The sequence below is a fragment of the Nansenia antarctica genome (assembly GCF_963989245.1).
Source record: "Nansenia antarctica genome assembly, chromosome: 4".
NCBI classification, from domain to species: domain Eukaryota; kingdom Metazoa; phylum Chordata; class Actinopteri; order Argentiniformes; family Microstomatidae; genus Nansenia; species Nansenia antarctica.
In genome coordinates, this window is record NC_137689.1 from 37,997,368 (window position 1) to 38,013,268 (window position 15,901).

The window sequence follows — 15,901 nt, forward strand, 5'->3', positions numbered from 1 at the left end:
GACACAAGCCATCACAAATGCATGATGCTTCCCATCCACTTTCCATTTGCCATTTGAAATGTTCATGAACAATTTGAAGTGCTGACATTTTGGAGATAAACATGTTGATAGCCACATGATGTCATGTATATTTAATATGCCTGCTGCTGAAGAGGGGAGAGAAAGTGAGAGAAAGGATGAAAAGCATGAATGAGCAGTTGGAGGCAGTGTAGGGAATACAGCTAACTGTGGCGAAAACAAAGACTTATGCATCGATCGGGAAGTGGAACGACTGGTACATGGCTTTCCAGAAACATTTCGAGATGGGAGTTTTATTTTAAAGTTAGTGACAGGCAGGTAATGAAGGTGATCTAACTGCCTTGATGGGAGGGATGGGTCATAAGCCTCTTTCACAGGCAGCATGAGGAATAGAAGCATTTATTTATCAGTCATGATTTCTTTTTGAGTTAATGAATTATTCATGTTGATTGTAATGCAGCAAGATTAGTTGCAGCCAGCAGATGGAGTGTGCCTGGATCCCCACAGGGGATTGCAATCCTCCATAATTGTAAGCCTCAATAATGGCCCTCATAATCCAATGGGAGATGCGCTGTGTATACAGCCTGTGTGTATACAGGTTGCAGGCAACGTTAGGCTTGCCAAAACCAGCAGACTTTCCTTTAAACACTTTAACTCCAGCTTTCTGGGCAGTTCGGCCTTTTGGCACTTTATTTTGTATGAATGATGGCAGGCACACATGGACAAGTGGCAGTCAGTGTATGTTAGAGACACTAAGCTAGTAAGAAAGATGTAGGCTTGGCCAAATTTATTGTTTGTTTCATTGTTCACAACCAGTGACAACAAACTGAATGAATAAAAAAACCTAATGGTTCTTTTTGTTCAGATATTGTGATGTATCGTTGATGAATTGTCTAACTATGTATCGATTATCGCAGAATCGGTATCAGGGCAAAATATCGCAAGGTTATGGTATTGTTAGTTACCCTGTGTCACGACCAGAGGGCGGAACCCAGAAGCAGACAACGGAGAACAGGTAGTACAACAATAATAGTGATTTATTGTAGGGTAGGGGTGTCAGGGGAAGCAGGCTGGGGGTAGGTAGAATAGGCAGGGGGTCAGGCGGGTAGGCAGGTAGTCAGACAGGCAGGGGGTCAGGCAGGTAGGCAGGTAGTCAGACAGGCAGGGGGTCAGGCAGGCGGAGTGGTCGGCAGACAGGCAGGGGGTCAGGCAGGCGGAGTGGTCGGCAGACAGGCAGGAGGTCAGGCAGGCGGAGTGGTCGGTAGACAGGCTGGGGGTCAGGCAGGCGGAGTGGTCGGCAGGCAGGCAGGGGGGTCAGGCAGGAGGAATAGTATTAGGCAGGCAGGGATCAGGCAGGGAGCAGGGTAGTCAGGCAGGCAGGAGGTCGTCAGGCAGGGAATCCTTAACGGGGAACAGGGAGGCTGTTAGGGTTAGGCTAGGGTAACGGGTAAAGAACTAGAGTAGAGGGAACGAACACTGGAACCAACCATTAAATGGCTACGATCTGGCGTTGACTGGAAGCAGGAGCAGAGCTTAAGTAGGAGCCAGTCGCGGTCTTAATCGGCCACACCTGGCACCACTGATAGTCGGCTGATGAGCCAGGGGCGGAGCTGTGACAGTATCCCCCCTCCGACGGACGCCTCTGGGTGGACCACCAGGCTTGCCGGGGTGTCGGCGGTGGAAGTCCTGGACGAGCGTAGGGTCGAGGATCTGTCGCCGAGGGACCCAGCACCTCTCCTCAGGACCATAGCCCTCCCAGTCCACCAGGTACTGGAACCCTCGACCACGGCGACGAGAATCCAAGAGGCGGTGGACGGTGTAGACAGGGAGGTCATCAATCATCCTGGGGGGGGGTGGGTCGGGAACTGGAGGAGACAGGGGACTGGAGGACACAGGTTTGAGGAGGGAAACATGGAAGGAGGGATGGACACGGAGGGTACGGGGAAGCTTGAGGCGCATGACCATGGGGTTGATCACCCGCTCAATGGTGAAGGGACCAATGAACCTCTGGGACAATTTCCTAGATTCAGTCCTAAGTGGTAGATCCTTAGTGGAGAGCCATACCTTGTCCCCAGGGGCATAATTGGGAGCAGGGATACGCCGACGGTTGGCCTGTCGTTGATAACGCTCCGAAGCCCGAAGAAGGGTGACACGGGCCCGATGCCAGGTCCTATGGCAGCGGCGGAGGTGAGCCTGGATGGACGGGACCAGGATCTCCTCCTCCTGGGAAGGGAACAGGGGAGGCTGATAGCCGTAAAGGCACTGAAAAGGCGACCAGGAGGACCGTTTCCAGGGTCGGGCTGAGCCCGCTGAGCGGTCCTGACCGCCTCCTCAATTTCCCAGGTGACGGCCGCGACCATGCAGGTGGCCGGCATGATGGTGTCCGGCACTGAGCTGGTCTCACTCTCCTTGTCATAAAGGCGGGACAGGGCATCGGGCTTCACGTTCCTGGATCCCGGCCTAAAAGTGAGAGAAAAATTAAAACGGCCAAAAAACAGCGCCCATCTGGCCTGGCGGGAATTGAGCCGTTTAGCCATACGGATGTACTCCAGGTTTCTGTGGTCTGTCCACACGAGGAAGGGTTGTTCCGAGCCCTCCAGCCAATGCCTCCATTCCTCTAACGCCAGCTTCACGGCCAACAGCTCACGGTTACCCACTTCATAGTTTCTCTCCGCCGGAGAGAGACGGTGGGACAGGAAGGCGCAGGGATGGACCTTACCATCCGTAGAGCGTTGGGAGAGGACAGCCCCCACCCCGATGTCCGAGGCATCCACCTCCACCACGAACTGCCTGGAGGGGTCCGGCTGAATCAGGATGGGTGCTGAGGTAAAGCGGGTCTTGAGGTCGAGGAAGGCCTTCTCGGCCTCGGGGGTCCATCGGAACTGACAGGAAGTGGAAGTGAGAGCAGTGAGTGGGACCGCGACACGGCTATAATTGCGGATGAACCGCCTATAAAAATTGGCAAACCCTAAAAATCTCTGGAGCTCATGCTATGCTATCTATAACTATACATTTGGATATAAAGCAAGGAGAAAAAATATGGAGATTAAACAACTCACTTCTCCAAGATAAGATCTTTGTTGAAAAAAATCAATAAAGCCATAAAAGAATACATAGAGATAAATGACAATGGAGATACTAATCCAACTATTATATGGGAGGGCCTTAAAGCGGTACTACGAGGACAGATAATATCATATTGTGCATGGAAGAAAAGACAAACACAACAAAAACAGAAAATACTTGAACAACAAATACAACACTTGGAAGACAAATTAAAAAATACAAATGAAATAATAGTAAAAAATGAATTAAAAAAGAAGTATAAGGAGTTGGATAAAATCCGTACAGAGGAAGTGGAGAAATTAATGACATACACCAAACAGAAATATTACGATGGAGGACCTAAGTCTTTAAAACTCCTAGCATATCGACTTAAGACACAGACTAAAAAAGCACACATTTCGAAATTGAAGACTGTAGAAGGCTCTGGAACAATAACGGAAAAGGATAAAATAGCTGAAGAATTCGTAAAATATTATGAGAACCTTTATAAAAACACAGGAAACATTGACCTGGGACTAATGAAAGACTTCTTACATAAGTTAAACTTAAAGCAAGTAACAAGATCAAAAAATGAACAGCTCATTAAGGACATCACAGTAAATGAAATACAACAACAAATAAATAATCTTAAAATGGGGAAAACACCAGGTGATGATGGATATACTAATGAATTTTATAAAACTTTTCAAAAACAATTGATACCACTACTTTTACAAGCATATAAGTTTGTATTACAAACGGGAAATTGGGCAACTACTTGGAACTCATCTATAATAACGGTTATACATAAAGAAGGTAAGGACGCTACTGAATGTTCGTCTTACAGGCCAATATCACTACTGAATACGGACCATAAAATAGTAACAGCCATTATTGCCAATAGGTTAAAGGACATCGTGCCAGATATAATAGACAGCGACCAATGTGGTTTTATACCAGGTAGGCTGTTGTCAGATAATATAAGGAGGACGTTAAATATAATGGACTACGCACAAAACAATGGTGCAAACCTTCTACTCTTAACACTGGATGCAGAAAAAGCATTTGACAGAGTGCTATGGCCATTCATGTTTGAAATTGTAAGAAGCTTTGGATTTCATGAGAATTTTAATAAATGGCTTCAAGGAATGTATAAAAATCCAGTGTCAAGAGTAAAAGTAAATGGCACAATATCCAGAAGATTTCCAATCTATAAAGGTACAAGACAAGGAGACCCACTCTCAGCAGTTATATTTGCTATATGCATGGAAGGACTAGCAGAAAGTATAAGGAAAAATAATACCATCAAAGGCATAACGATAAAAGAGGAACAGCACAAACTGGCATTATATGCAGATGACGTGGTTGTTTATTTAACATCACCAGCCCAATCCTTACCAAGCCTAATGGAAGCAATTACAGAATATAGTAAACACTCTGGTTATAAACTAAATGAAAGTAAGTGTGAAGTATTAACAATTGGAGAACAGATAGATTCGGAAATTAAGGAAAAATACAAGTTGAAATGGGATGCAAAGAAAATCAAATATTTAGGAATCTACCTTACTGGAGATATAACAACATTATACACCGACAATTATCAAGCCCTTGAAAATAAAATACGAGAAGATCTTAATAGATGGAAGATAACACCTGAATCCTTAATGAGTAGAGTAGAAAGCGTCAAAATGATGATCCTCCCACAGTTTCTGTTTTTATTTCAAACATTACCAGTTCCCATTCCACAGCGTAGCTTCAAAAAATGGAATACAATGCTCTCAAATTTCATTTGGAACTACAAAAGTAAACGGAAAAAACTTAGTATACTAACTCAAACCAGAGAAAAAGGAGGGTTTAATTTCCCTGATCTAAAGTCCTATTTCCATGCAACTCAAATAGATACAATAATGAAATGGATGAATAACTTGGTTCAAACCAAATGGAAAGACATAGAAAAACAAGCAATATCAATATCAATAGGAACATTACCTTTTCTGAGTCTAAAGGATATTCAAAAATATAGTGGAAATAACAGATGCATAGAAAATACCCTCAAAAATTGGAAAACTATTCGTAAAATGTATAAATGTGATGACAAATGTATTTATTTGAGAGAGATAGCCAGTGACCCAGACTTTTTACCTAATAAAACAGACAAAATATTAGAAGAATGGACTAGGAAGGGACTACAGGTGTACTCACAGATGGTTACAAATGACATGATAGACTCATTTGAAACCTTAGTTAATACATTTAATATAAGTAATAGCCATTTTTTTAAGTACTTACAAATTAGAAGCTACCTTATAACACAGCAGAGGAGACAGGAACAAAGATCACATATACTAATGGAATATCTGATCAAAAATAGAAACAGTGAAAAGACAAAAATCTCAAAAATTTACAAAATCATGCAAGAAATCAAGATACAAGAAGATAACACTAAAGAAAAATGGGAAAACGAATTAGCAATAACAATTACGGATGACGATTGGAAAGAAGCATGCAAAAGAATATTTAAGACAACACAATCAAAATTCTGGAAAGAATTTGCTTGGAAAATAAATATGAAGATCTTCCTAACACCGAAAATGTTGTCAAAATATAGGCCAACAGGCAATGCAGAATGCTGGAGGAAATGTACGGAACGGGAAGCCAATCACACACACATTTTCTATACATGTCCTAAATTGAAAAGGTTTTGGGAGGCAGTTCAAGTAAAAATAAAAAAATACATTTACCTTACAAAATCCTATACATCCAGTCAATATTATACTCGGTCTTATTCCATTAGATATATACAGAGAGGGAGATAAATATTTGTACACCATACTACGTATCGCGGCTTTAAAGCAAATCACACGTAAATGGTTGGACTTAAACCCACCATCTGTTAATAATTGGAAAAAAACTGTTGAAGAGATAAAAGAAATGGAAAGAATTACTTGCAAAGTGGGAGGCCGTGAAGAGCAATTCATTATGAACTGGAGTAAATGGACCGAATGAATGAGTAGGAAGGAAGCCCCCCCCCGCCCCGATCCCACCCCTCCCACCCCCTCCCTTTGTCTCTTACTTTTCTATGTCTATCCCTATAATTTCTCTCTTCTTTTTCTATATTTTCTCCTTAGTCTCTATTCTTTATTTTCTTTATTTCTTGTTTTCTTTATAAAAAATAAAAAAACAAACAAAAATGATGCAGGATGAACTTAAACAAGTGAAGAAAACTTGTAAAGTGTGTGAAATGAACTTGTGAAATGTAATGTAAAGTCCTGCAATAAAGTAAAAATAAAAAAATCTCTGGAGCTGCTTACGGTTACTGGGGACGGGCCACTCCAGGACTACCACCTTAGCGGGGTCCATCCTCACCTGTCCATTGGAGACGATGTAACCCAGGAATGATACCGACGGGACATGGAATTCGCACTTCTCCCTCTTAACAAAAAGCCGGTTCTCGAGGAGACGCTGGAGCACCCGATGGACATGCTGGACATGGGTGACTGGGTCCCTTGAAAAAATTAAAATGTCATCGAGGTACACAAAAACAAAAAGGCCTATCATGTCCCTGAGGACATCGTTGACTAAGGCCTGAAACACAGCAGGGGCATTAGTGAGGCCAAAAGGCATGACCAGGTATTCAAAATGGCCTAAAGGGGTGTTGAACCCTGTTTTCCACTCATCCCCCTCTCGTATACGAACCAGGTGGTAGGCGTTGCGGAGGTCGAGCTTCGTGAACACTGTGGCTCCCTGGAGAGAATCGAAAGCAGAGTTCATGAGGGGTAAAGGGTAAGAATTTTTGATGGTAATGTTATTAAGCCCCCTGTAATCTATGCAGGGCCGCAGAGTCTTGTCCTTTTTAACAACAAAAAAGAAACCAGCGCCCACGGGTGAGGAGGAGGGACGGATGAGGCCAGCAGCCAGGGAGTCATTGATGTAACACTCCATGGCCTCCCGTTCGGGTTTAGAGATGCTGTACAGGCGGCTGCTAGGAAGGGGTGCTCCGGGCAGCAAGTCAATGGCGCAATCATAGGGCCGATGAGGGGGTAGGGAAAGGGCTAGCTGTTTACAAAACACTTGCTGGAGGTCCTGATACTCTGGCGGAATAGAAGACAGGTCAGGGACCTCTGGTCTGGGCGCCTGGAGGGAAGCAGAGGTAGACACAGCGGACCGGAGGCAGGCGGCATGACATTCGAGGCTCCAACTATGTACCCTGGCGTGGGCCCAGTTGATGTTGGGGTTATGTCTGGCCAGCCAGGGGTGACCCAGAACAATGGGAGCATGGGGAGTACACTTAATGAAAAAACTCACCTCCTCCTTGTGATTGCCGGACAGTAACATAGACACAGGCTCTGTCCTATCAGTGACCTTGGCGAGGAGCCTGCCATCCAAAGCGATGGCCTCTAGGGGCACGTCTAGGGGACTGGTGGAGAGACCTAACTGATCCACCAGAGACACATCCATAAAATTACCATCAGCACCAGAGTCAATGAGGGCGGGGAACACAGTGGACTGACCTTTAACGGTGATAGTGGCGTTGAGCTGGGTCCGGATGCGGGGAGAGGCAGAGATGGCAGAACGGCTCGTTAGGGTCCTCCCCTCTCCTGACGAGCCTGCTGGTTTAACGGCCGAGTGGGACAGGTGGAGAGGTAATGACCGAGCTCCCCACAGTAAAGGCAGCTGTTGTTCTCAAAACGCCGGCGGCGCTCTTCCTGGCTGAGACGCATCCGACCAAGCTGCATAGGTTCGGGGACGGAGTACGTCTCCTCTCTAGGAGTGACGTTGGGCTGAAAAGGGTGAGAATAATTAATTGGGTCTAGAAAAGACGAAGCACGCCGGGTGACGAAGCTAACGGGGGGACGACTTCCGCGTTCCTGTCTCCGTTCTGATAGGCGATTATCCACTCTGATAGCCAGGGAGATTAATCCATCCAGGTCGGAGGACTCGAGATGTGACACCAGCTCGTCCTTGATGGTCTCAGCGAGTCCACCGGTGAACGCCGCGACGAGGGCTGCGTCGTTCCACCCACTCTCCGCTGCCAGGGTGCGGAAACTAATAGCATAGTCAGCTACACTCTGAGTGCCTTGACGGAGGGCGAGGAGGCGTTTGGAAGCGTCCTGTCCCCGGATCGGGTGATATAATATTTTCCTCATCTCACCGGAGAAAGCTGCGTAGGAAGCAGTGAACGGGTCCCGTCTCTCCCACAGCGCCGACGCCCACTCCAGAGCGGCCCCACGGAGGAGACCGATTACCAGGCAAACCCGACCCCGGTCTGTGGAGAAGGACGTAGGCTGTTGTTCCATCACTAGCTCACACTGCATGAGGAAAGAACGGCAGCAACCCTGTTTGCCGTCGTAACGATCCGGCGTGGGGACCCGGGGCTCTCGGATCACTGGAGCGGGCAGGAGCTGGGGGGCGGTCGGTGTAGCATTAGCAGCGGCGGTTACTCCCGTGCCCTGGAAACTGGTCAGAGTTGTTTTCATGTCACGGAGCCTCCCCACTATCTCCTGTAGGAGGGAGTCGTGTTTCTCCAACACGGTGTAATAACTGTTGACCATCTGACGGACTGTCTCGATGTCTGCTGGGTTCGACATGGCCAGATCGTACTGTCACGACCAGAGGGCGGAACCCAGAAGCAGACAACGGAGAACAGGTAGTACAACAATAATAGTGATTTATTGTAGGGTAGGGGTGTCAGGGGAAGCAGGCTGGGGGTAGGTAGAATAGGCAGGGGGTCAGGCAGGTAGGCAGGTAGTCAGACAGGCAGGGGGTCAGGCAGGTAGGCAGGTAGTCAGACAGGCAGGGGGTCAGGCAGGCGGAGTGGTCGGCAGACAGGCAGGGGGTCAGGCAGGCGGAGTGGTCGGCAGACAGGCAGGAGGTCAGGCAGGCGGAGTGGTCGGTAGACAGGCTGGGGGTCAGGCAGGTGGAGTGGTCGGCAGGCAGGGGGGTCAGGCAGGAGGAATAGTATTAGGCAGGCAGGGATCAGGCAGGGAGCAGGGTAGTCAGGCAGGCAGGAGGTCGTCAGGCAGGGAATCCTTAACGGGGAACAGGGCGAATAAGGTTAGGCTAGGGTAACGGGTAAAGAACTAGAGTAGAGGGAACGAACACTGGAACCAACCATTAAATGGCTACGATCTGGCGTTGACTGGAAGCAGGAGCAGAGCTTAAGTAGGAGCCAGTCGCGGTCTTAATCGGCCACACCTGGCACCACTGATAGACGGCTGATGAGCCAGGGGCGGAGCTGTGACACCCTGTGATTCCCACTCCTAATGTGAACTGTGACCGGGCGTTAAACAGGTGGCTCACCTGTTCAGAGAGGCACGGAGGGTGTAATGGCACTTCTCCACTACCGTCCTGTAGCGTACCAGAACCTACCGTACCATAGCGTACCAGAACCCGTGAGCCCGGTTTGTTTGTAATTGGCCCTGTCTGAATATTCTGAAATAGCGCTTATCATTTCACTGATCTTAAATGACTACTGATTGCTAGGTTCAGTTTCTGCCATATTGCTTTTACTCGTCCATGCTACAAATAAGATAATAGTGGAACCAATTCTCATCTACAATTAAATATAATGATTCATGGAATATAGCTTATAAATACAGTTTTTTAAGAAACTCATGTTCTGTAGATTGTTTACAGACAATCAACGACAATTTTAGTTAGAAGTATGTTGTGAGAGAAATCTATGTGCCGCACAGCCGGCAACGGTACCCCCTAGGCAGGGCAAGTAGAAAGTTAGATGGGGCAAGTAGATTTGAGAAGTACTTGCCCTGTAGGGCAAGTAGGAAAAAACCTTAACGTCGAACCCTGCATGGGAAAGTGTACATTTGTGTGGTTGGATGTGCCAGACTTTAAACCATGGCTGCAGCCAGTCGCTGATATCATCAAGGAGGCATATTGTACACTATGTAAGAAGAAGATAAGTGTTGCATGGATGGGGATCAACGTGGTTAAGTCTCACATGCATGGTGCTAGCCACAAGGCCGCCGATAGCGGTAAGGTCTTAAATATTATTGACAAGTATAAAGGTATTCAAATTAACCTCAACATTTTTGCATATACCCTGCAAAGAAAATGTCCAGCTTAATGAATGCATTACAGGCGATGTTGTTGCTTGATAAGAGTGCAAGAGAGACAGAATTAAATGGTAATGGAAGTGTATAAGCATGAGGGCTGAAAGTGTATAAGCATGAGGGCTTACTCTGAATGAAGATCTATCCAAGGACACAGGTGAGCAAGTACAAAAGGATTTGGAGCTTCATTAAATCAGTACATCAGTAAATCGACCTTTGCACTGTAATTGGCATGAAATGGCCTTTCTTTCTGAGCCACTGGACAGACAGGAGTTGGCAGTGCCATTTAAAGGACAAGGACGGACTTTCTCTGGGGAAGTTAGACAACTTGTATTACTAAGATATTGGGTGCCATTTGATACCTGCAATGGCATCTATTTCAATAGTCTTATTCCATATAAGAATTGAAACTTTGAAACTTGCAACAAGGAGGTCATGGCTGAGGTCCAAGTGTGGCTTCATGTCACAAGAAAAATGACAACATTGCTACTTATAAAAAATGCATATGTTCCTATGTGCAGAGAGACTTTCACATGCTAGAAGTCAATATCGGCACATCTGAAAAATACCACTAAGAAATATAGCAATATTTTAAAATTGACAGCGCTGTAAATAATGTTATTCGTGCACAATACATTACACCCACAACGGTGCTGCTGTCGTGCGGGGACCAAAGGGAGCGTGTGGAGAGCGGGTGTGAGCCCCCGACCCCAGTCAGAGTGGGCGGGCAGGCAGGCAGGCAGGCAGGACTAGGATAGGATAGTCAGACTATAAGACTAGGATAGGATAGTCAGACTATAAGACAAGGATAGGATAGTCAGACTATAAGACTAGGATAGGATAGTCAGACTATATGGCTACAATTTGCATGTCGACCTCGCGGCAGCAATGATAATAATACACAATACGCAAGACAGTGGTACATTTTGGAACGCACTTGATGAACCATTGCTGTGATATTATTGATCGTCTTAGAAACATCTTAGCAAGAGGCACTTCAACAATTATCATAAAGTTTATTATGCATCAGCTCTTTTTATACAACCTAAATGTACACAGATTAATAACTTATACATGCCATATCTTGGATCCAGACATAATGTAAGTGGAGAGGAGATTGATCGGGACTGCAGGAGTTTTCATTACTAACAAAATAACTAATTTCTATTATTTTACGGTACTGTCTCGATTATATTTGAATTATTTTCTGGGTCTACCAGTACACGCATGCCCTGATGAGAAAACGCTTGTGTAGCCAGAGATCAGATCGACCCTGAAATTGTGTTTTGTCGCTGTGTAGCTATACCCTCAGTCTGTCTATTCACTACCATTGAAATTGATACAACACCTCGCCAGTACCTCATTTAGCTTATGAATAGAACACCCAGCTCTGGGGTGGCTGTAGCGTATTCTGGGGAGCGGGGAGTGGGGTGGCTGTAGCGTATTCTGCCCGCTAAAGTCCAGTTCAAGGTGTACAGATTAATTTCTGTTCAGCACACTGGCACTAAAATGATCTTATTTAATCCAATTAGGTTTTAAATTTTATTCTGACACATTTTCATGCAAGACAGAAGTTAGGATTTTGGGTTTCAGTTGGATAATAATGCATTACATTGGCCAAAGTTATTTACATATAATAATAATAACATATAATTATTTGTTCCATGTAGCATGAAAATTCGTTGATGATTACATAAAGTCACGAACGGTGGGGTCCTGACATCTGATCGAGTGCAATGGTATAATTTTTCTTTTTACTCACAGGGGTCAAGCACTCTCTCTATTTCGGGCTAAACGGTGCAGTGTAGCCGGCGTCCTGGTTCCTCCAGCAACCGGACACTTCCATAAATAACAACAAATATGTAATATGTAAATATGTATAATACCACGTTCATTGATAAAATGATGCCAGGGATGGAAAGGGGTGATGGCAGTTTTAGAAGGGGGATGATGAAGCGCTGGACTATGGAACGGCACAGCACAGCACAACGGGGGGAAATGCGATAAGAATGATGTCAAAATGCAGCACCATCATGCACAGATCAGCCTTAAAACATGTAACGTTATATATATATATATATATATATATATATATATATATATATATATATATATATATATATATATATCGTTATACAGGGAGCGATGTATTTCTACGGAAAGGCTGATAGATTTTAGAATCTTCTTGTCGGTAAAACGATGGAATCAATCTATTGAGGATTGTGATCTTAAATGCGTTGTGTCATGGATAGATTAGGTGCACAGCATACACGATTTGACACGGAAATAGGATGTTCAACACGGATCGGAATCTCTGTACTTGATTTATTAAGACAGTCAGCGAATGGTCCATCAGCACAGTATCTCAGCATCGGCATTCAATGACCATTCCACGACATCATTATGACATACAGACAGGCTGATAGATACGAGTGCAGCGCTGTCTTGCTGGTAGTCAAATATATTTATTTATACAGCATATGTTACCTGCCGATTTCAGTTCTAGTAGTTTAGATCTCGCAACCAGGGAAACGCCGACAAGACGCGAATCTACCGGCATTTGACTCATGAGTGAACGGCGAAAATGCCTGGACGGCACAGCTTGGGATTCCATTGAAGTTACAGGGAACTATGTGTGAAAGAGGCTTAAATGTTGAAATAACATTAATACAATGTTCATTGATAAAATGACATAAGGGATGGAAAGGGGAGATGGCAGTTTTAGAAGGGGGATGATGAAGCTCTGGACTGAGGAACAGCATAGGCACAGCACATCGCCATAATAGCGATTTTTTGGTTATGCTTGTTGTAAATAAAAGTTCTATGATGCATTGAAATGACATTAAACTAAGATAATACGATGGTTATCATATTTTTTCAAATCTTTATTAATACGTTATTACAGAAACAGTAAGTGACATTTTCCTAGAGCGAAATCTGTTGTGGTATTTAAAAATGGCGGTTAGTGATGAAATCTATGAACATGGGATGACGATTTCCATTGACCAATCAACGGTGTGCAGCGTCACACGTCACACGCAGCCTGGCAAAAAGGTTCCGGGTCTCAAAAAGGTTCCTGCCCTCGAAAGGTAGCTAAAGAAGCGTGCCGTACCGCGCCGTGCTGATCCAGGCCGCTCAATGGAAAAGCGCCAAAGAAGCAGGCCAGCCTGGGCTGACCCGGGTCAGCCCTCTAGTGGAAAAGCCCATATGGCTGTTGGAGAATAGACTCTTTGCCAAAGCAGAGAAATGTAGGTTCCACACAGTGGTGTAGTCTACGTGATACACAGGACTACGCCGTATACCCACTAGGAAAGGCCAAGGATTTACATATACCCACTTAAAAATGTGTGAGGATACGTGACGCCGTTTTGTGACAGAACTTTCACTTTCATTCATAAAATCCATCCTGTCTGTGTTACGTAGCATTTGACTTTTGGACCATTGCGACTGACTATAGCGTCATATACCATCAACGGGGGGAGATGCGACATGAAATATGCCAAAATGCAGCACTATCCTGCACATTATATATATATACTGTATATAACGTTAGACAGGCAGCGCAGATTTATTTTTATGGCGAAATGAACGATATGAAAATCACAGTATACCCACTAGAAAAAACTACACTACACCACTGGTTCCACCCCTCCTTTGTATCCTTTCTTGGGTATGTCATTGCCCAGGGACAAGTGCAAATGGACCCCCACCTTCAATTTGGATGTGAATACCCTCAAATAAAAGTTGAGGGTCTGCACTTTAAGCCCATATTCATGATATAACTGTAACTTAAAGATATATTGGTAAACAGCTAAAATAAAATAAATCTATACCAAATATATATGGACCTAACTGTACGTAGGTCACTGTATATGGCTGAAAACTACAGCACTATTGATGTATTGACTTGTCGTCATCTCTTTGCAGATCTGGTATTACACAAGTGGGATCTTGACAGACGCAGGCTTTGAAGAGGATGTGATCCCATACATCACCCTCAGCACCGGTGGCATAGAGACTCTGGCTGCCATCGTCTCGGTGAGTATGACCTCTCAGACAACCTTACAACAGCCAAAAGCTGTTGAGTGCTTTAACAAAACACTTATGATACCATTTACGTTGGTTGCCAAATCGCCATGAACTACAATTAATACTAAGACTTCAGTCAGCTTGCTTATAGGTGAGGTGACAGCCACCCAATAATTAAAGTCACTTTATCCAATGCAATGATTTCCCATTATTCACTTGAATTCACAAACGGAATTGCCTCTAGAAGTATCCCTTTAAAAGGGATAAATGGAAAAAATGAGGCAAGCTGCAATTCAGCAATACAATAATAGAATGGTAAAAAATAATAATGTTGTGTCCGTGTGTATGCATTTATCATTATAGTCCATAAAGCATCTAGTGGGACTTCGGTGTAGTTCCTTCCCATCCCATCTGGGCATCAAAGCTGTAATAAAAAAAGAAGACAGTACCTTTAAAATGATTGCCCACTGTTACCAACAAGGCAAGGCAAGGCAAGTTTATTTGTATAGCACATTTCATACAACAGGGGCAATTCAAAGTGCTTTACATACATTATTAAAAATTACAGCAAGAGGAGCATAAGAAAATAAAAATTACAATGAATAAAAGCAAATATAAGAAGTAAATAGATAAAACATTTAAAAAGACAATAGTTAATGGAAAAAAGACTGAATTGATAGAAGTGTTTGTGTTTAATCATAACTGGTGCAAAACATGAAGGTTTTTAGCTTAGATTTAAATATTTTAAGGGTTTGGGCCTGTTTGATTTCTTCAGGGAGTTTGTTCCAGGAGCATGCAGCAGCGTGACTGAAAGCTGCTGCACCGTGTTTTGTTTTTACTCTTGGAATTATTAGCTGATTTGTCTCAGCTGACCTTAGGGACCTTGCGGGAATATAGGGTGGGAGGAGATCTGATATGTATTTTGGTCCAAGACCATTTTGTGATTTGTAATTAGGAGGATTTTGAATTAAATTCTCTGAGAGACTGGTAGCCAGTGCAGGGATCTCAGGATTGGTGTAATGTGTTCAAATGTCTTTGTTTTTGTTAGGACCCTAGCAGCGGCGTTTTGGATGAGCTGCAATTTACGAACAGCTCCTTTAGATAGGCCTGTTAGTAGACCATTACAATAATCAAGTCTACTCAAAACAAATGCATGGATGAGTTTTTCAAGGTCTTGCTTGGACATGAAACCTCTCATTCTTGTTATGTTTTTCAGGTGATAGTAGGCTGATTTAGTTATCGAGTTTATGTGGCTGTTGAAGTTTAGATCGGAGTCTAGAATTACACCAAGATTTCTGACCTGTTTTTTAGTGTGAAGAGAGAGAGAATCAAGTTTTGCACTGACTTCTCGATCTTTTGTCATGTGCACCGAATACAATTATCTCTGTTTTGTCCTTGTTTAGTTGGAGGAAGTTTTGTGTCATCCAGGCGTTTATTTGCTCAATGCAATTACAGAGATTGTCAATGGGACTATAGTCGTTCGGTGAGAGGGCTATGTAGATTTGAGTGTCATCCGCATAGTTGTGGTAGGCAATTTTGTTCTTTTTTATGATGTGTCCCAATGGAAGCATGTAGAGATTGAATAGAAGGGGGCCACGGATTGACCCTTGGGGAACCCCACATGTCATTTTAATTTGGTCAGATATAAAGTTGCCAATGGAGACATAGTAGCTTCTGTCCTGTAGGTAGGATCTAAACCAGTTTAGGACAGTGCCCGAAAGTCCTACCCAGGTTTTTAG

The 15,901-nt window shown here is 44.2% G+C and overlaps 1 protein-coding gene across 1 annotated transcript in view; it reads left to right on the forward strand.

The window, feature by feature from the left end:
• Window positions 1-15,901, forward strand: part of slc2a9l2 (solute carrier family 2 member 9, like 2) — a 301,840-nt gene that overhangs the window by 135,603 nt on the left and 150,336 nt on the right. The window contains exon 9 of the mRNA XM_080528977.1: window positions 14,061-14,171. Coding sequence (XP_080385103.1) covers window positions 14,061-14,171 — 111 coding nt within the window. The remainder of the gene's footprint in view (window positions 1-14,060; window positions 14,172-15,901) is intronic.